The following is a 22,352-nucleotide window of genomic DNA, read 5'->3' on the forward strand; positions in this document are numbered from 1 at the left end:
CTCCTAAGTGCTCAGGGCTGTCCCGGCCGTCCGCCAGATGCTCACGGGATGCCTGGCACGTCCGCACTCGCACACACGTGTTGGGCATACGTGTATACCGCACACTCCAGGGATATCGCCTGCAGGGGGGATGCGGCCTTGCTGTTACAGGCCTCCCTACAAGGGATCAAAGCTCAAATGTGTGTATTCAAATATTGTTAAAATGGAGCAACCAAGCCTTCCCGCGGTTGCTCTACTGGTGTTCAGAATTTGCTAAATTCCTACAGCTGAGCACCCTGGACCGGCCTGGCTCCCTCCCTAGCAGTCAGGAATAAACAGCCTAGGTGCAGTGGCCCGGGGCCGGTTTTAGCGCCAGGAGCAGCCCTCCGGTGGGGGTAGCGGGATTCAGAACCAAATCGGGTTTTGGGAGCGGCAGGAGGGGCCTCTCCGAAGGACGGGCGCTTCCCACCCGACCTGCCTGTTTCCCTGGGTGCCGGCAGCTGGGAGTAGAACTCGAACTCAGGGCGGCAGGAGGCCGGGATGCGCGCGGCGGGAGATACCAGAGCCCGTCCCTGGGGACGTAGGGGTGGGCACCAGGGGCCCAGAAGATGCTGGGTCAAATCTCTGGCAGCGCCCTGTCAAGTTTACCCACGCTCCGCTGGCTTTTCAGAAACGTAGGGACACTTAAGACGCACGTTCCCAGAGGAGGCACCCTACCCGCCCCCCCGCCCCACTGAGGGGGCGTGTCCGACTTCTCCAACAAAAACACCCCGCAAAATCCGTGTGTTGGGGGCATCTATACAGAAAGGCTGGAACTGGAAGACTCCTGGGTCCGCGGAAGCCAGGATTATTCAAAAAACGTAGGGAGCCTGGGCAGTGGCCAGCAAGTGCACTAAGTATCTTCATCTTCAGAAAAGCCACCCTTAACGCCTTGGAGGTGGCGACTCCGCCGCCAGGTCCCTTCCTTGCGCACCCGCAGCCTTCTGGCGTCGCCGCCACAATAGCTACAGCTACAGCCGCCCCGAAGGGCACACGGCTGCAGTAGCAGCAGCCTGACAAGTGTGATAAAATGATCTTCCTTAACTAAACTCGTAAAGCACTGGGCAATAAAACTCAATCTTCTGTAAAATCCAATTAAGTCATTATCTGACTGATTGTATCTTTAATTGAAAACAGAAGTGACAGTAAATTTCTGTGATATATCAGGATCAATCGATACCACTATACGATTCAGCCCCAAGAAGTGATTTATAATGTCAAACCTATATAGGTAACTCCACATTATTCTCTCTAAAACCACTGGTGGATGAAATTAAGAGTAAGTGCATTTAATAAAAAACAAGATGGTCAGGTTATTGATTACAACAGATGGGGGTGAAATCAAATAGATGTTTTCAAAGCACAGAGCGAAGAAAATACAAGTAATTTCTTTTTTCCTGTTTAATACCGCTCACCAAATATACACACAAGAAAATTCAGTCATCAATAACATTTTTATTTCAGGTACAGCTGCAACTACACAGAACAATGAATTTTTTTAGACTAGTTTCATTTCAGGATGGCTTCTGTTACATAAGGAAGTACTCCACAAGCAATTTTTAACAAAGTAATGAACTCAGAAATCTGTAGTAACTTTTAAAGATGTACTTATTTTCAAATCAGATTACAACCTAAGGTTACAAAATAGTCTAGATTGCATCCATTTATTTTTCCCCTGTAGCAGAAGGAATGTGTATGATAAACTCTCCTATTATTCTAGAAACAAATCCAGGAATTCTGCATTACTGAGGTTACTTTCAATTGTGTTGTTTTGAAATAACCCTTTATGGAAAGGGCAGTGGTTCTCAGGGGCTTTCTTTTTCTGACTGTATTTCAATCATGTTTTGGATTTGGGGGGGGGTGGGGTGGGGTAGGGCTCGGCTTTTCCAACAGCAACACAAACACACCGTATTTCCATTTACTCTTTCTGTGGATTTCTAAAACAATCACTAAGTTTGTCTGCTCTTTTCTTCTCACTGGTCAGGTATTTGGCTAAATTTATATTTTTGCAGCTTTATTAAAATACTAAAATAGAAACGTCTAAGGCACCTAAGATTTCATTTTAAAATCAGAGGTAATATCTAATCATGACACACTGAGATGCAAATGTACTGCTTTACTTTAGTGAATTACTGTATTTCTTGAAAACTACAATGTAAACCAGTATCATCCACAAAGTAGGGGTGGAGGGGATACTACTATCTAACTCCGTGAGCAAAGCACTTAATTCTTGTGGATGGTAGTCCTGGATCCTAAACTATTCCAAATACATTCTGGCCCCTGGGCTAAGCTCTAAGGAGTGGAAACCAAACACGTTCTCAACAGTTAAGTCGACATGAGTCAAGACAAAATATGAACAACAAACCCCGTGTCTAAATGGAATACACCTGCTACTCCCAGTGAACCGCCAAAAGCATCGGGCACCATTCACTCGTCCTCTTCGATGACCGGAGTAACGCTGAAGCTGCTTGGCTCCGAGGCGGACTCGCATTCGAGCACTCCCTTTGTGCTCTCGTTACTAATGGGAGAGCTGCTGGAGAGGGAAACCAAGCCAGAATCTTGACTGCTGGGCGGCGAGAATACTGGGTCGTGGGGAAAGACAGGGAGGGAGAAGAGCACGTTAAAAGTAGCCAGTCTTTCTACATTCAGGATTCGGTGAGGTTTCAACAAAGATAGAGGCGCTCTGCATCTCCATCCTGCGTTCAAAGCGTGGTTACAGGCAGTCATTACAACCCCCAGCGTTTCTTTAGAATTAAAAAAAAACCAACAACAACAGTATTTCTGCACAATATCTATTCAGTTATCTGTTTGCATTTGAAAGGGAAAGTTAGGGAGCAGAATTCTGGATTTATGTGCATAAGGAAAAAAAATAACCAATCTGCATCCCCCTCTTTGGGGAAACTATTTCCACCCTTCACTGAACCCCTCCCCTTTATGTAAAGGATGCTAATAGAACTTGTCTTGTCAAATGATCCGTCTGACAAATTACCCCCAGCAAGACTCCACCCATGTATTTCCACCATTTGACAGGTAACCCTAAGTTTTTCAACATATAGCAAGCAAAGGTGATAGCTTATCAATTTTCCTGTTATTTCTCTTCGATATACAGGGACAAACACTTGCTGTTTACATAACTTCTGCAAACCAAAAAGCAGGAAATGGGAGGGAAACTTTTTACAAAATATGAAAAGTTTAATACCTTCACAAAAACAGAAGTCAGGTAAAGATTTTAAAAGCAAATCTGTGAACATAAAACTCTACTAGGAAACTGACATTAAATATGAAAGATGCTAAACGTGCTCAACAATGTTTGCAACCTCACAAGCCACAGTAGATACAAAATTTAAGCAAAAGGGTCTCTGACCTTCTTAACCTTAGCCGAGTTCAGATCCACCCCCAGAACTCCCTTCCTGCCTAGTGTGAACGTAATTAAGGGGAAGCTGCAGTGGCAATTTCTCTCCTCATTAACTTCCTGATTGGTTTCAGCCTCAGGATTCTGCCGGGCAGTAGTTTGTCACCAATTCCAAATGGCCAATCGTTAATACTAATGTTTGTGTAACTAACTGCCAGCATCTGCCACGGCTTCTTGTACAACAATAATGGTGAAAGGGTACATTAGTGCTCCTGTGTTAATTCAGCTTGTGTTCATCAATAGGGAAATCTATGATGTAATTAGCAAAATGCACTGGGAACTGAGTGCTGAAGTCATTTGTAGGGAACTAAATCATCGTAGAAGCTGCACCGAGTCCTGATGTGTTTGCCATCAATACTTATTATGTTTGGGATTTAATAAGGTATATTACCGTGCTGAAAAGAGACCTTTTTACAAGAGAACACTATTTACGCTTGTTATGGGTTTGGAAAAGGTTTGCTGCGGCTAGTGGAAACACACAGAACTAAAAGAGCAGAGCTAGGATTTAAGAAGCGGACCTTTAAAACCACTCCACTGGACCAAATTATCTCAGAAGGCTCCTTTCTTCTAACGTGACATATGGATGGATAGACAGAAGAACGGAGAGTTTTGTAGGGCTGCCTCAAAACCTCCAAGAAGGAAAGGCATGATCTGGAAACTTAGTGAATAAATCTGAAAAACAATTTGGGCAATTTCCTGACAAACAATTACCTTTGATACTGATAGTATTTGCTTAGTAACTGAAATTAAAAAGCAAGGGTAATAGTGTGTAAGCCTTTTTAAGTGGAGCGCTGTTAAATAGTACTTTACAGACCCCAACAAAGCATACACATGCACGCCAACCAAAACAACTGGGAACCTAAAAAACCTGAAACCTTCATTTTACTGCAGTCCATAAAGGCTACATTTGAACTGTTACAAGGATTTAAAAATCCCCACAAATCCAAGATGATTTATGAATTGTGCTACATACACAGCACGTTGTATATACAAAGAAATGTTTTCCAAAGGCGGCACTTTGCTCTGACATCTTGGAACTACACAAAGATCTGGAGAGCCATCTAAGAACCAACCAGGGAGAGGGTATGAGTTATCTGCCCACCGCCCTCAACCCACCTCAAACCAGTGATGGAACCTTCTCTGTCTGGAAGCGCTGGGGACGAGAAGGTTTACTGCCCTACCTCCTGTATGCCACAAGCTGTAATGAAATACTTAATCCTCAAACCAGTCACCGAAAGAATCACCCCCGCCGGTTGATGGAGGGGACCCCGTGCGTGTGGCACTTGTCAGCACCACCCCCTGGGTTGCTCCCCCTGGACCATCCCACCCTCCTTGGGTGCCACAATGGCCTGGGAACCCTCCTCATCTCCGTGGGGCGGCGGCGAGTTTAAGGAGGCAAAAGAACTGACCCTTGTCAGACTGATGCAGTGGCCAGAAAGGAGTGAGTGAGTGCTCTCTGCCACGTTCTGAGCCCTGGGCCTGCCTTCTGCCTCAGTCAGCAGCTGACCCACGAGATGCCCCTCCACCCCAGCCGTGCACCTCTTACCCCCATTTAACTGATCCGTGACCAGAAAAGGGAGGGGCAGGAATTCTGCAAAAGGAAGAAATGTGGGGATAGCTCCCTTTGGCCCTCAGTTGCCTTGTGCGTGTTTTCTTGGAAAGTATTCCTGTGACTCAGGCTACAGAGACACACGCAGTGTCACCTGCAGAGACGGGGGAGGCTCCAAGCACTCCTAATCCATGACTGCACTCAGGGAAGATGCAAATAAATGGAACTCAACCGGTTTTGGAAAGTGTCAGCATTTTTCAGGGTTTCTCCACTCAAAATTTAAATCGATGTCATTTTTACTTTTGTCCAAGGCTTGGCATCGTCTTTGAACAGTGGGACAGTGTTTGCTGAACTCATTTTGTGTGACCCCCTCCTAAGAGTAGTTAAGGATTTCAGAAGTGTTATCCTGGAGACGAATGTCCAAAATGTGTTTTAGTACTGTCCTTAAAGGTACACTCTCCGTTTTAATGCAGCTTCATTAAACTCTGTTGGGGGAAGAGTAGTAATTGGTCACTGTAAATCATTTTATACCAATTAAAAATTCCAAAGTCAGAGTTATCCTTTCTGCTTTTTAAGTTGATTTTAATGAGCCTGACACAAGGCTCATTTCAACTCAAAAGGTTCCTCTTAATTATTTTGTAAAAATGCTAATGCCTTGTGTCAGTGGGACTGTAAGAAAAGGTACAGTGTTGGTAGCACTAGAAATTGGTTCGGTCTTTCTGGACAGCAATCTAGTGACATGTAATGAGAACCGTAAAACTGTTCATCCCCTCTGACCCGGTAATTCCACTCTGGGGAATAAACCCAAAGAAAGAAAGAATAATTGGCCCAGAGATGCTCAACACACGACTATTTGCATCACTGAAGATGTCAGTGCTTCGCTCCGGGCTGGGACTGGGCGGTGGGGGGATGGGGACAGCTGAGCTCGGGGAGGGGGGGCAGGAAGCTTTCACAAGGCAATAAACAATTCAGGATTATGCTACCCCTCGATCGCGGGCAGGCTCCCAGCATTTACAGAAATGGAAGGAATGACTTCTGGAGACCGAGGTAGAGCCTAAAAAGTAAGAAAAAGGAAGACTTGCCCATCTGCTCTTTTCTCCGGTTCCAGTGAAAGGTGGGGAGACCTCGGGGCTGACCCTTGATTGAACCAGCAAGCCCAGTATCTGTTTTCCCTCAAGTAGCCTATTTGTCCACCGAAGGAGGGGCTTTCTTTTACTATTATTTAAAAGCAAAAAACCTTGCACATAATCACTCTTCCTGGTGCTGGGGAAAAAGAAAAAAATTTAAGATAATGGCAGCAACGCCATCTAACCATCACCGTACCGCCACCCCCAAAACCCACCTCACCAAAAAAACCAAACAAAAACCACTCTAACTGCTAAATCTTTCGACACTGCAAAGACCCCTGACTTTTAACTTGAATGATCTGTTGGAAGTCAGTGGGCTGGAACGAATAATTCTCCTCCAATGATGTGAGAAAACAGGATATTCATGCTTGAGAAAAATTTTTCTTCCTCTCTATGTTAAATACTATTCAACGCCCACTAAGAAACCACTTAAAAATAAGAATGCAAGCAGCATTCTTCAATTGTTAGCAACTCTTCACCTCCGAGGGGACAGGGAGAAAAACAAAAGTGCTGGCCTCGGAGTCTGATGAAAAAGCTAATGAAAATTTCTCAAACAACAAATTCTTCCGCTTCATGATAAACCGTAGTGTTTGGAAATAAAATCCCTTCCAATCAATACCACTTAGCAGATATTTAATGTTTCACAATGGAACTCTTTTCCGCTGTGAAACTGCTGCCCCTTCTCACTAACGTTTAAAATAATTAGGATTATCTGAGCCAGTCCGAAGCTTGGCAGGTTCAGTCTGTACTTTCAAACAGCATTAATTCTTGGCACTCGGAACAAGGGATAAAAGGTAAAGATATGAATGGAGATCTTTATTCAACCCGATCTATCACGGATTAGTTCATTCTTTTCCAGTTCATGCCTGCACTCCAGTTAAGGGGAGGGCAAAGCTGTAACTGATGTAATTAGAAACCACAAGCTGAGAAAAAATAGCCCTTTATTAATCTTCCCATTTACTATGTATTTACTAAAATATATATATGTGTGTATATATATGTATATATACATATATATAAAATCTTTGAAACAATTAAGTGTGTTTTTTCCCCCAACCTAAGTGTAATTAAAGGACAGTGACAAGAGAGAGCTGTTGAGGATTACGCCTTCCTTGAAAACACATCTTCACGGGCAGTTCTAAAATCTAACACCGATGCTGAGAGGGGCCGGCTCTGTGCTCTGCATGTTGTCGAGACAAGTGGCCGAGCCACGGTAAAGGAAGGTTCCTGTGGTTGGCAGCAGGCACAGGTCACTGCTTCTCTCTTGACGGAACCCTCACGACCTTTTGAAGCCCTGGGAAGGGCCGTTTCTACAAACGAAGTGAACGCGTAAGAGAAAGTACCCATTATGCAATATTAACAGTCCCTCCGTCCCTCTAAATTTCTTGCATAACAAGGAGATACAACTCCCCAAATCACGCCAGAACACTTTCATTCTCAAAGTAAGCAGAAGCCCATGGAGCACCCTTCAGGAGCACGCTGGAGAGAGTGAGGGCCCCCGGGGGGGGGCGGGGGGGGGGGCTGAGGACCCGAGTCACAGCCTGGCCTGGCGGTTTGCAGCCCACCAGCTGGCTCATCCTACCACTCCACAAAATCGGCCAGGATATGTCAAACCTTCTCCCTTACTCGCCTACAGAGTTCAACACAGAGGGAACAATCCTTGACTGTTTTAATGTAGTGCCCAAAAAACGAAAACGAGAGGAAGGAAGGACTCCACTCAGCCTTGCACCCGACCTGGGACCCCGGGGCAGAATCGTCTCGGACCAGACGCCCCCCACGCCCCCTCTGCAAGACAGATACTCCTGAATGACTACATGGCTTATTGCTCAGGGTCATAAAACCAACTGGAGTGTCAGAGCAAGCCCATGAATTAGCAGTGTGCCCGCGACAGCAGCCCTAACGGGCTCGGCACCTCCAAGGACCCCACCCATCGCACCTCTACCCCAAAACTTCCTGCCCGTCAGCAGTGGTGATGCTGCTGGCGGCTCCCTGACCCCAAACTGTCCCCATCAGTAGTGGAGGACTCTCTCGCTGACTCACTCATTCCTGAACTCTTTCTGAAGTGAGCACATGACGGGTTAACTCATCAGGGCTGGCCCACCCGAGGGAGGCAGCATTTTTGGTGACCCACACAATCCAAACATTCACATTTCCTCAGTGTGTTTTAACCAAAATACACTGCGTCTCAAAACTGTGCAGCGTGGCTTCGACTTCTCTTAGGTGACAACATCCTGAGATAAAGGCTCACACTGGCTGACTCTGCCCTCCTTTGCCCTTCGGTGAACTGAATACGAAGCAGACTCTGAAGAAACCCCCTACGCTGCCCGGGGGATGGACGGGAGCATCCTGGGCCTCGGTTTCCCCATCTGTGAAATGACACTATTAACAGGCCACTGTGATAATTACCGAGTAACATTAATCAGTTGCTTCATTTTATCTGTCTGCGAGTCTCAGTCTTAAGGTCTTAAAGTTAGAAGATTCTTGCCTTTGAAGGTGCAGGAATTCAATCGGGATTTAGGACAAGGTCTATTCATCCTGGGGCACATATACAGTTGCCTTCTTGAGAAAGCCCGGAAGAGGAATGCAGGTTTGCATCCTTTGGACACCATCCCTTTAAGACAGCACTATCTGGAAGCAGGAAGACTCTCTTGTGTTTGAGCCTAAGTCTGTCTGAAAAGGGGAACTCTGGGAAGTCCTGGGCAGAGGCATTGATGACCCAAAAGAAGTAGGGGTCTCACTGGTTCCCAATCTTCAATCACTGGCTACCTGGAGCCCTGAGAACGGGGCTCGCTGGGCTGGCGGAGGCTGACCCTCAGAGGGCAACAGGGCAGAGCCCCTGTTAGGTATGCGGGCTTCGGTCAGTTCCGTACCCTCTCCGTGCCTGAGTTTCCTCGTCTGTGAAACGGGAACAGAGTAGATGGTTCTACACAAAGCGGTGGGGCTCTGTAAAGTCTGACGCCGCCGAAAAGCCCACATTCAAATCCCGCCAAGCTTCAGGCTTTGGTGACCCCCACGCGGGGCCTGGCTAGGGCAGCGGGACTTCAGCACTGTGTGACCCCTGTCCCTAGCACCGCCTCCCGGCCTCCACCCCCCTCCCCGCTGCCCCGAGCTCGGAGCTCGGACACCAGCACTTCAGTGAACACCTGAGACCCGGTTTCTTTAACTGTTAAAGGAGAATAACCGTGTGTCTCACAAAGCTGACCAGAGGATCGAGGAGACGGAATCTGACGAAATAGTTGGCTGGCAAACCTGCAGAATATACACACCCGTCAGTCACGACAAGCCCCCGCCGCTCCCCCAACCCCGCAGGAGTGCGCAAACTTCTGCGGGAAGAAGCCAGGGACTCTGCACCCCACTGCCCGGCACAGAATCAAGAAATGAGTAAGATTCGTATTAACTCTGGTTGAGAAAGAAAAAAAAAGGGGGGGGGGGACTTAGTGATGACACAGCCCAAACATCCCTGAGTGTTCTCAGACAAGTTTCAATTCTGACGTTCAGGGAAAGGGGATTTTTACTTTATTCACCCTTCTGCACACACCAAGATACTGACAGTTACGATGAATTAATTCCAAGTTGACCCCGGGGCCTGTGAGTCTGTGCTTTTCACAGCAGCGTGCACAGCACTGGCGTTACACATAGGATTTCCAGAAGCCAGGTCAACAGGTCAGCAGTCAGAGCTGAAGCAGGTGGAGCCGTCAGAGCCTCGTTGCAAAAACAGGTCAAAGACAGACATCTGGTATGCTGAAATGGAGAACATCTACCATACGTTGTCTGGCACAGGGCAGTGCACACAGTGGGTGTTTAATAATGACAAACGTGTGGGAGAGACCGTGGAATTCAGTCTTCGCAAGACACGCCGTAACCACAGAACGGGGCGAACTCGCACGCTGGCCAGAGTCGCAAGCCTAAAACCAGCTTTGAGGGCTATAAACTGCAAGGGTTTTACTGAATTCCATCTGTGTTTACTGCACAGACTCTAAGCAAAGCCTGGGTACAGAGGCAGAGAAAAGCCACATCAAACACACCCTGGGACCAGGATCTCAGCCCGGGCCAAGGCCAAAGAGCCCGGCTCTTAGTGAGCATGGGGACCGTGTTCCTGGGGACTCTGCAATGCAAACACAGCTCAAGTCCAAGAACGGCGCCGCGACTGGGTGGTCACATGGACAGCTGCATTTGCAAACAGAGCATAAACACGGAATATAATCTCAGAAACTAAAGCAGACCAGGCAAACCAGATGCTCAAAAGTCATCTCTGCAGGAGGTTTTCCATGCGATCCTGGGAAAGCGGTTTTCTCAGATACAGAAGGATTCACGCTCACAAAGCAGGCTGCGGGGGGCATTTGCCATGCCAAAAACTAGCTCAGCTCTGTCCAGATTATTTTGCAACAAGAGAACTTTTTCAAGTAGCCTTGTGTGTTTCTTCACGTTGAGAGGAAGAAAGGATCACAGATGCTTTGACCTTAATGGGTGATATAATTGATGGGAACATCGACCTTGATGGGCATCTTGTTGAAGCTAAGAAAAAGGATCAAAGTTTGGAGTTCACACCACCACCGGGAGGGCTGGTCGGCAAAGGACAGTGAATGCTGCCTTCGAACCTAAGGCCTGAAAGGAACTCGGTTGCTGGCTAAACCACCAGCCTGTGGCCTGTCTTTCACTTTGGGATTACATCAGCTTCCATAAAACGTGCTGTTTAACAAAACATTTAAGATATGCAGCTTTAGATGCACGGTTAAGGAAGCTTTTCGTTTAGAAATATTCTGAGACGTTTTGCCCCAAAGTGGACATAAGAGAAAGTTCGTGAGCCATTTCTCAAATAGAATCTGTATAAAATTTGCAGCTTGTAATTTAAAAGTAAATACTGGCGCACCTGGGTGGCTCGGTCGGCGGAGGGTCTGACTTCGGCTCAGGTCACAATCTCGTGTTCATGGGTTAGAGCCCCTCAGAGTCGGGAGCCTGCTCTGGGTTCTGTATCTCCCTCTCTCTCTGCCCCTCCCCTGATCATGCTCTGTCTCTCAAAAAATAAAAAACGCTAAAAAAAATTAAAAATAAAAAATGGAAGTAAATATTGTGGGAGGCCCGGGTGGCTCAGTCAGTTAAAGTGTCCGACTCTTGGTTTCAGCTCAGGTCATGATCTCACAGTTTTTGAGTTTGAGCCCCACATCGGGGTCTGCACTGACAGCTCAGAGCCTGTGTGGAATTCTCTCTCTCTCTCTCTCTCTCTCTGCCCCTCCCCCACTTGCGCACACACGCAGTCTCTCACTCTCTCAAAATAAATAAATTAATTAAAAACAAAATAAAAGTAAATATTGTGCCCCAAATGAAATGCCAGCAAGCAGGGTAGAAAAGTGTGTTGTGTACATTATTTTACCTTTACCTCAAGGGGACTCCATCTTCTTTCAAAAGCAAACGCAAAACTCATCAGTACTGGCTACCATTCTATGCCAACTTGTTACTCCCCTTTCTAGCTAGCGTTACAGGAAATCTAAGACTAGTAATTATTAATATTTTTCTCTGGTACAGGATAAGGAAGCAGACACATCCAAATAAAACATATGCCAGATGAAATCAATCAGGACAGAAAATTCCAGGCATTTCCAGACAGGAGCATACATGCCTAACTCACAGCCACACGAGTGATTTTACCGCCTCAATACAATACCGCCATCATGGACAGTTAAGGGAAGTTCAGGTTACAAGAGCGAGAATACACTATTTTGGAATGGTTCACGTTTAGGGTGAACAAAAGGAAGAAAATAAGAACACAGAGTGTGTGTTTTTCCAAAAGAGAATTTCTACACTTTGCCCAAGACTCCAAAAGCTAAAAAAAATAAAATAAAATAAAAAATTCAGTAGATGTATTTCTGAAATCATTTTTAGGTCAAGTGCTGTCTTTTCACTTAGCCCCCAAGAAAGGACATCCACCCTGTGTGAAGTGAATCTGTGGGCGATATGAGGCATTTGGGGACTGTGATTGCGCCTTCTTCCCTCTAGACGTTTGTGGTACTTTCTAACTGTTTCGAGAGAGAAGAGCTCATGTGTGGACAAGAAAAGGTCTTCCTTTCCTCCACAACTGCATCTGGAAGCCAACGTGAGGCGCGTTGTTTGGGGCGCTCCGGGAATGGCCGCCTGTGGCCTCCTTGGGCGAAAGGCTCTGCACGGTGGGCTGCGGGTGCCCGTCAGCCCAGCTCCGCTCTGAACCGAAGGGAACCGATACCAGCATGTATTTACCAAAGCAGGGGACAAATTCTTATTTAGCTCTTCCTTCCTCTGGTCAACAGATTGGGTTTCCCTTTCAGGACTTAGTTTTCTGTTTCTCGTTTCTTTTTTACTGTGGTGAAACGCACATCACATAGAACATTTTAACCATTTTTAAGAGTACAGTGGAGGGGTATTACGTCCACACACGTTGTGATGCACTTGCCATCTCCAGAACGTCTTCATGTTTGCAAACAAGAAGTCCACACCTGCTGAACGAGAACTCTCCATTCCCGCCTCCCTCAGCGCCCAGTGAGCACCCTTCTGTTTTCTGTGGTGGTGCAAGGACCACTCTGGGAACCTCACGGAAGTGGGTCATACAGTGTTTGTCGTTTTGTGACTGGCTTATTTCAGTTGGCATAATGTCCTCAGGGTTCATCCGTGTTGTAGCGTGCGGCAGGATTTCTGTCCTTCTGAAGGCTGAATAATGTTCCACTGTATGTAGACACCACATTTTGTTTACCTACTCATTTCTCGGTGGCTATGTGGGCTGTGTCTGCCTTTGGCTATTATGAAAAATGCTGGTGTAACCACTGGTGTTCAAATATCTGCTAACGTCCTTGCTGGCAATTCTTTGGGGGAACATACCCAGAAGTGTGACTGCTGGATTATATGGTAAACCCATTTTCAGGGGCGCCTGGGTGGCTCAGTCGGTTAAGCATCCGACTTCAGCTCAGGTCATGATCTCGTGGTCCGTGAGTTCGAGCCCCGCGTCGGGCTCTGTGCTGACCGCTCAGAGCCTGGAGCCTGCTTCGGATTCTGTGTCTCCCTCTCTCTCTGCCCCTCCCCTGCTCACGCTCTCGCTCTCTCAAAAAAATGAACAAAACATTAAAAAGTCATATGGTAATTCCACTTTCAGTGTTTTGAGGAACCGGTGTTATGGTTTTTCAGAGTAGCTATACCATTTTACATTCCCACCAGCAACACACAGGGTTCCAATTTCTCCACAACCTTGGGAACACTTATTCTTTTGTTTGTTTAAATTACAGCCATCCTAACAGGTATTTGGTCTTTTCCTATTAACCCTTTCCTCAATTTCTCCCTGCCCTTCTTTACCCTGACTTAGTGTCCTGTCTCCATTTCACTACCACCGAATTTAACTAAAGAGTACGCCTCACGGCCCATTCGCTGGGTTAGGCCCGGCCAACTGGTGGCTGTCTTATTCCCAGACAGGTTTCCTCCAGGTCCCCCACGACTTTCAGATCCCCACAGCCCACGGCTGCTCCGGTCTTCCCTCAGCTGCTTCCTGCAAATGTAAATTCACTGTGTGTAAAATTAAACCTACCATTCCCCGCAGAGTAAATACGACCCTCTTCTCTTGGGTCCGGAGCACGCCCATGTCACTGGCTCAGCCTCTAAGCCTCAGGATTATCTTAGGAAACTTCTCCCTTCACCTCTCCCCTACCTCCCAGCACTGACAAAGTCCTGCTCCTGTGAACCCCATGGGGCTCTTCCTCAGATCTCTCCTTCCCATTTCACTCTGTCCCTCCACGCCCCAGACTGGATCCCACCCTCATTACCTGTACCCTAACCTACCAGAATCTGGTTGTCCTGCTCTGTCTTCTCGATCTCTCCTTCACCTTCCCCACAACGGCCACCCTACTTCCAGAGAAACATCTCCCCTCAATCAGCACCTCTGGTGGCATCTGGAAAAGCCCAGACTCATCTGAGGAGCAGCAACCGGTTTGCCCACATCTCCCCTGCACTTGACTCATCCTGCTCTCCCCACCCCCAGCTCAGACCCAGGATCCTGGCCTTTGACACGTGCTCGTGCTGGTCTCACTGTCCCCCAGTCTCCACAGGTCGAAACCCAGCTCAGAGCTACTTTCCTCTCCCTCCTCAAAGGCCCAGAGTATTCTGCCTCTGCCTTTCTTGTGGTGCTCACTCCCACCTTCCTAGCCCCGCCTCTCCGCCTCTCCCATCACTGACCTAACAACTCTCCCCACAGAACAGGGGAGGATCCATGTCATATTTGTCTTTGGGGCCCTTTGGTGGCCACCAGTTAAAAGCCTGCTGTCTGGTAAGCACTCAACACATACTAGTTGATGAATGAATGAGAGATCGGACTCACTGGTCAAAGCAAGCGGATCTGTTTCCTAGACCCCAACCCACCCTGAGCCACACACTACGTGAGCTCCCACAAGAACAATGGCGGGGAGGCAGCTGGAGTGAAAGGGAGAGGCATGGCTGCCAGTCCCACATCCAGGAAGGGGTGAGAGAGCCAACGGAGCCATGACGACATGTGACAGTGAATCTGAATCCTCCAGAAAGGTTCAGCATGCTGAAGGCAAGGATCCACTTGTAAACCTCCCTGTTGTCTGAGGCTGGGAGGCAAGAAACTTTGGCGACAGCAGGGGAAATGATCAGTCATTTGGGGAATTCATTTATGTGAAATCGCTAATTTCTCAGTGACCAAGAGTTAATGAGGCACCATGAATCTTCTCTTAAACTCAGTCCTCGGGGCACCTGGGTGGCTCAGTTGGTTGAACGTCTGCCTCGACTCTTGGTTTCAGCAAAGACCATGATCTCATGGGTTCGTGAGATCGAACCCCACGTCAGGCTCTGTACTGATAGCGTGGAACCTGCTGGGGACTCTCTCTCTGCCCCTCTCTGCTCGCACACACACTCACACTCTCTCTTAAAATAAACATTAAAAAAAAACCAAACTCAGTCCTTGGATGATGTAATTTCACTCTAGACACTAACAGAAATGTTAGATGTAAAATCGCAAGACTGAAAGGTACGTAGGCACTTTTTTTCCTCCAATGACAGAACCTTATTAAAACTACTCCCTGAAAAAGGTAGGTAATGTGACACCATCACATAGGTTTTGCAAAGACTGCTTTCTATTATTGATTGAGAATGAGAACACCAGAATAAACAGACTTAATTCAACAGACGTACAGAGAACTCCGGCCTCAACCCTCTTCATAAGCACCCCTGACACATTAATACACAATGGCCACGGACTTGTCTGCAAAGCGAGCCTCTACAAATTTCAGAGATACATATCTTCCAAACCTTTGAAGTCTTGGATATTCAAGTCTGTAGTCTATCACAATAAGAAGTAGTCTTACCACTACTAAGAAACAGACCTTTCGGCTTTAAAAAACAAAAGACAAACAAGAAGAATATAAATATCACCGACTCTGACTAACCAGCAGGCCAGCATTTGGTCACAATATAATTGATTTCACCCTCAATGCTACTGTTGAAAGTATTTAAATGCCCAGGCACTGACTCCAACCCACACACTCCTCCTCGATCCCCCATTCCAAGCAGACCAGGTATTTTCACACATGGTTCATCTTCAGTGAAGACTGTAATTAAATCTTTAATTTGAAAACAAGAGTGAAGGTCCAGCACTCTGCATTATTGGCTGCCCTCGAAGCTTAGAGCAAAGAGCAATCAAATAACAAATGGTGACCTTAGCTCCTTCAAGCTTAAGTAAACTGCTAATTTCAGAAGGTACCGGCTCCTCTCAAAAGTGGCCAATTTACAAGTGGAAGTGCTTTCCACAGTTAACTGGCAAGCTTCCTGGGAATCAGAAATGTTATTTAAATTGCATAAACCGTCAAGTTTATGTGCTGCCGGGCCTTTTGCTCACACCATCATCTTTAAAGCATAAACTTCAGAACGTGCTTTATTTCACATCCAACGTGTGGGTAGAGGCCTGTTAGGGAGCTGAGTATTAGGAACGCGAATACTAGCACTGGTCCCTTTTACTCTCCTCCTCTACCTCCAGAATGACCTAAAACTCTTCTTAGGCATAAAAAAAAGGCAGTGTGGTACAAACCGATTATTAATTCTTAGAATACTTATTAAGCATCTGCTCTGTGCCCTGCAAGGCTGTAGCCACAGGAAATAGAGCTGTGAGTAAAACAAGTCTCCGTTCTCATAAGGAAACACCAGGGACGCCTGTAATCACCAACACCTGGGAACGGATTCTGGCCAGGTCACTTACTGGTGATGTGACACTGGGAATATTTTCACAGCTCTGAACTCCTCTTCGTGATCTATTAACGAGAAACAACGGGGGCAGCTGGGTGGGCTCAGTCCGTTAAGCATCCAACTTGTCGGCTCAGGTGGTGATCTCATCGTTCCCAGTTGCAGAATTGGAGCTCCACGTCGGGCTCTGTGCTGACAGCTCAGAGCCTGGAGCCTGTTTCAGATTCTGTGTCTCCCTCTCTGTCTCCACCCCTCCCCCACTCATGCTCTGTCTCTCTGTCTCTCTCTCTCTCAAAATTAAATAAACATTAAAAAAATTTAAAAAAAAACAGTAAGATTAAAGGCTGTTGCAATTAAAAATAAAATACACTGAGTATTCGATCAACACTAGTCTCTTCCTCTGCTTGTTCCTTTCCGTAATACGGGAGCAGATAATCAGTACCCCAGGGACCATCGGAAGCAAAATCAGGAGGAAGGTGGTGTTTTTTCTCAATTCTTTGTTTGCCTGCCTTTGTGTCTTCTTCACCTCTTTGCACTTCTTTTCTGTTCTTCAGAATCTGTGGTCCCTGGTCCTCCCTCTGCCAAATTACACCTTCCCCTGCCCCTCAGCCCATTCCAGAATTCTATTCTTTCAAGTAACCCCTTGAAGCTCTTGATGAAAAGCATCCAATTAAACTAATTCACAAGGTAAATGCAGGCTTCACGCTTTGACCCTCTTGTGGATGTGTTCATTTCAAGGAGGTGGCTTCCAGGCATTTCGGACGACGAGTCGTCTGGGGGCGGGGAAAATTTCCAAAGTATTGCCTGTACCAGTCGGTATGCAGACCGTACCGCTATTAAGCAGGTACATCCTGAGATTCGCTTTGACGAGGTCAAGTTTTTGTAATGTACAGCAAAGACACACTCCTGCTGAGTGAGGTTCTGGTCCATGCACAGTCTGCATTCCCATCCCAGGCCGCAGTCACAGCCTTTCAAAGCATCTACCCCCGGGGGCGCCTGGGTGGCTCAGTTGGTTGAACTTCCGACTCTTGATTTTGGCTCAGGCCATGACCAGGGTCATGGGATCAAGTCCTGCATTGGGCTCCAAGCTCAGCGTGGAGCCTGCTTAAGATTCTTGCACTCTCTCCCTCTCTCTCAAATACTAAATAAATAAATAAATAAATAAATAAATAAATAAATAAATAAATAAATGTATCTAGTGAGAGACTCTCCAGCTGATAATCAGCTTCCCTTCCTGGAGCTTCATAGAATGCAATTCTAGGGCAGACCAGAAAACCACTGGTATTTAAAGAATCAAAGTCACAAGACAATTATTTCCCCGCTAACGGTAACTCTCCTGTTTTCTAGCACTTCCCTGAGGCTCCAGAATCTTAATGACGTATTTGTCAGAGCAGTGAATAGAATGAGCTTTTAATTATTTTTGTTAGGAAATATTGCTAGCGTTCACACTAAACCAGGTAAAATTGAGAGAAAAAGCAAAGACACAAATATTAGCGTTAGCTAACCATGTGCTTGGGAGTGAAGGGGGGGAACTTATCATGCTAAACCAAGGTCATCCATTTATAGTAGAAGTACTTAGAACTTTCTGTGTCAAAATTAACTATCATATACCAAAGGATTTACTTTGCTTTAATAAACATGTATTCTTTTTGTAGTAATAAAAAGTGATAGAAAATGGCAGAAAGGAAGGATAAAAGGAAATCAAAGAAAACACAGGCCATGCTGGAAACCCAGCTCCCCCTCTGGAACTGTAGGAGTCAGCTCTTTAATGAGGGCAGGCGTGGACACTGGCAGATGAAACAGGGATTCTTAGGAAGGCTGGAGCTCCCAGCCTCAGGCAGGAGCTAAGTGCTGACCTAGGTAAGCAGGCTGGTGAAATGAGCCTCAGCCCACGTTATTTATTAGCATAATTATTAATAATAATCACTATCATTCATTGAAGCCCTATTGTATTCCAGGCTGCACTTTGCTTATTACCTTCACAAAAAAAAAAACCCTTTGGGGAGGTGGGTATTAACAACCTCATTTGGCAGATTTTACAAACTGAGGCCCAGAGGTGGTGATTAACATCCAAGGTCACACAAGCGCGGAGTGTCAGAGCCAGAATCTGTGCCTGAGTGGCCTTGAACTGGACTGTCCACCACAAGGCCACAGTGCAGAACCACCAGTCTGCTGTCTCCCCCTGCCTCCTGCAGACACCCCCCTCCTTCCAGGGAGCCCTCTGCACCCAGCTACCAAGTTGCTGCCTGAGATCCCCTCCAGAAAGCCACGGTTGTGCTCAAAGAGACAGCTTTGACGTTTAAGCATCACCAGCTGCCCAAGGGCCCCCCATTCTCACATCTTTTAAATCTGTCTTCCACGCCAAAGAGACCTGAGGAATCCATCACGTGATTCAGTAGAGGGAAGGGTTAGGGGCAACTTATGTGTTTGCCGCTGATTGTCAGATTCTGGGCGGTTCAAGAAAATAAAGTAGGAGTCACTTGGCAGAAGCCTGCGTTCTCTTCAAGAGCAGCCTCCGCTGCAGAGCCTCGTGAGCCCCAAAGCAGCAGAGCACAGGGGAGAGGACAGTCCGTCCTGGGCCAGCAGGGACAGAGCGCGGATTTCCACCACAGACTCCTGAGCACTTGGCAGGAGCGTCAGAAACAGAACCACAGGATCTGGGAATGTGAGCACTAGCACGCACGGACGCGTCCGAGAGAGCTTTTGCTTCCAGGTTGCAGGAGTCTCAGGAGAGGAGAGGAAGGCAAGACAAGACCCTTCCCAGTGTCAGAGCTTTGCTTTTCCCCTCCTCCCATCTGAGAGAATGAAGACGGTTGAGCAAAGCTCACCTGTGACAGGGCGACAATGGCGGGGGCTGAGGAAGCAGGGGCAGGTGGGCACCGAGGTGACAGACCTCACAGTCCCGGCACGCACCCAGAGCACAGAGAGGCACGAGACAGCCCACTTCTGGCCACATCCATATAGGTGAGTTTTCAGCGTAGCTAAGTAATTATCCAATCCACCTCTTGTGACCTTTCATGAAGTCAGGATGGAGACGATGAAAAATGAACCAATTCACCCCAGCAGGCTCCAGCACCTCACGGTCAGCAGTATCAAGGGCTCCTGATACATCTAACAGAAATGCCGCGGCGCCTGACCGGGGCCACTGGCGGGAAGAACCTATCAATCAATGAAACTAACACAGAGTCCGGGTCCTGCTCAAATCTGAAGCTGCAGCGGCAGGAAATGGCTCACGGTACAATAATTAACTCCTGGATTCAGGCAGTATTGTCTTTAAGACTATCCTGTCTCTTGGGGCGCCTGGGTGGCTCAGTCGGTTAAGTGTCCGACTTTGGCTCAGGTCATGATCTCACAGTTCGGTAGTTTGAGCCGTGCGTCAGGCTCTGTGCTGACAGCTGAGAGCCTGGAGTCTGCTCTAGATTCTGTGTCTCCCTCTCTCTCAGCCCCGCCCCCACCCATGCTCTGTCTCTCTCTCTCTCTCTCTCAAAAATGAATAAACATTAAAAAACATTAAAAAAAAAAACCCAAAAAGACCATGCTGCCTCTTGGGCAAGTTATCTTCAGGACCTCAGTTTCCACATCTTTACAGCTCAGGGTTTGAGCTCAATGACTTATAATTTCTCTTCCAGACCTAAAATTCTGTGTTCTGATTCTCAGGTTCTGATTCCTTAAATCTCCGTTTCTTTTAGGCTCTAAAGGTTTAAGTGCCAGCTCAAAGTCAGAGTTAACGGAGTACAAAGCAGAACAAAGCAGAGTCGGGAAATTTAACATCAAGTGATTAGTTCTGAAGCAAGAAATTAAGGCCTTTTCTTCCCTAATAGAGGCATTAACATTTTCTGTCAATAACTGACTATCTAAGTAAAAGCTCCTTGCAATCACTGGGATTCGGCCACTAAATGGGAGGTTGAATCTCTCTTTATGCTGCTATAGAAAGCAGCTTCAGGTGACATGTGACAGCTTCTGCTTCAGAACCAAACAGTGATCAGGGGCACCTCTGGGGGGCTCAGTCGGCACGCCGGACTCTGGCTCAGGTCGTGACCTCACAGTTCCTGAGTTGGAGCCTGCTGTCGGTTTAGCTGCTGTCAGCATAGGGCCTGCTTCAGATCCTCCGTGCCTCCCTCTCTGCCCCTACCCTGCTCAAGCTCTCTCCATCAAAAATAAAAACAAACATTTAAAGAAAAAAGAATCAAACGCTGATCACGTGACGACTTGGTGGAAACCAGACTGGCAGATTTCTCACAAGGAATCTCCTAACTCGACTGATTCTCTGCAATCTTGATGGGCTCAGTGTTGGTGGATCGTCAACTACTGCTCTTTCGTGTGAATTTCAACCGGTATCCGCATGACCTCTTAGACCTGGACACACCCCCCTACACCCCTTAGCGTAGAGAGGACACATCCCCAGCCTTTCCCACAAAGGGGACAGCACACTTTTAAATGCCCTGAAAACACAGTTGTCTCTACACCGTATCAGCCAGAAAGCAGGTGGGATCGCCTCCTGCTTCCCGTATTTCTAACTGCCTCCTGTTAGACCAGATCCTCTAGTGACAAGAAAGCAGCTACGAGAGAGAAGAATCGCTGGGGCCTTTAAGAGCACCTCTGCCGGTACCAGAGCTGGAAACGGACTGGGATTCAGTACAAGCTGTATGTTAGGCACAGGTGGACCATGCTGGGGGACTAGGCCTGTGACCTGTCACCTGCTCTTGTACTTTTCCTGCAGCGACAGGAGGGAGCGGTGGTGGCCAAAATGGTCCAGTCACTCGGTACTTCAGGCACTGCCCGGACGCTAGACAAGGGCGCCTCCCTTCCTGCCAGGCCATTTAAGAGGTGCTCTGGCTCCGAAGGAAATGAAAGGGACCCCCAGACTCCATTCTCCATCCACCAGATTGACAAAAATATAGATGTTCAATAGAATCATGCTAGCAAAAGATTGGGGAAAGTGGTACTTTCACACAGTGCTGCTTAGCGAACCAGTATAGCTCAGCGTGGCGGTTAATGGGGTGACATTTAATACAATCTGAGATGCAAGGCTTTCTTCGGAACGCCCCTTCTTAGTGTCTCCCCAGAAAAACATGTATATAGAGTGTGCATTCGTACAACGAACCAATAAACTGTGGTCCATCCAAACTGTACAACAGTAGGAGCCAGTGAGAAAGAATAAACCAACACGAAAGATCTCTGAGACCAAATGTTATCTGAAAAACTGTATGTGAGCAACGATACGTTACAACTGCATTTATATTAAAAAGCCAAGAAAACTATGTATTTCTACAGAAACATGTATCTGTGTGACTTCATAGCAAAAAGTCTAAAATGATAAATTAAGAATTTAGCTCTTGAGGTAACTGTTAAAATAAATGAAGGGGGGGCGCGCTTGGATGCCTCAGTGAGGTAAGCGTCCTGACGTCAGCTCAGGTCATGATCTCAAGGTTCGTGGTTTTAGGCCCCGCTTCGGGCTCTGTGCTGACAGTTCAGGACTCTTTGGCCTCTGGTCTCCTTCTCTCTGTCCTTCCCCCACTCGTGCTCTATCTGTCTCTCAAAAATAAATAAATGTTAAAAACGTTTTAGGGGTGGCTGGGTGGCTCAGTCAGTTAAGCGTCCAACTCTTGATTTCAGCTCAGGTCCTGATCTCATGGTTCATGGATTCAAACCCCGCGTCGGGCTCTGTGCTGACAGCTCAGAGCCTGGAACCTGCTTCAGATTCTGTGTCTCCCTCTCTCTCTGCCCCTCCCCCATTCATGCTCGCCCACTCTCTCACGCTCTCTCTCTCTCTCAAAATAAAGGAATAAACTGAAAAAAATACATTTTAAAAATAAGATAAAATAAATAAAATAAGTAAATAAAATAAAATAAATTAAATTAAATTAAATAAATGAGGGAAAAGACCACAGCACAGTACACACAGCAAAATTACCACTGGTTAAAAAATATGTGTGTAGGGTGCCTGGCTGGGTCAGTAAGAAGAGTGAGTGACTCTTGATCTCGGGGTCATGAGCTCAAGCCCCACATTGGGTGTAGAGACTGCTTGAATAAAAGTAAA

General features: G+C 46.9%; 1 protein-coding gene across 2 annotated transcripts in view; it reads right to left on the reverse strand.

The window, feature by feature from the left end:
* Positions 1-1,453: 1,453 nt before the first annotated feature.
* DMRT1 (doublesex and mab-3 related transcription factor 1) overlaps positions 1,454-22,352 on the reverse strand; it is a 111,122-nt gene continuing 90,223 nt past the window's right edge. For both annotated transcript variants that reach the window (XM_043565381.1, XM_043565380.1), the window contains exon 5: positions 1,454-2,600. In XM_043565381.1, coding sequence (XP_043421316.1) covers positions 2,446-2,600 — 155 coding nt within the window. In that variant the 3' untranslated portion in view covers positions 1,454-2,445. The remainder of the gene's footprint in view (positions 2,601-22,352) is intronic.

This window comes from Prionailurus bengalensis, chromosome D4 (genome assembly GCF_016509475.1).
Source record: "Prionailurus bengalensis isolate Pbe53 chromosome D4, Fcat_Pben_1.1_paternal_pri, whole genome shotgun sequence".
NCBI lineage: Eukaryota > Metazoa > Chordata > Mammalia > Carnivora > Felidae > Prionailurus > Prionailurus bengalensis.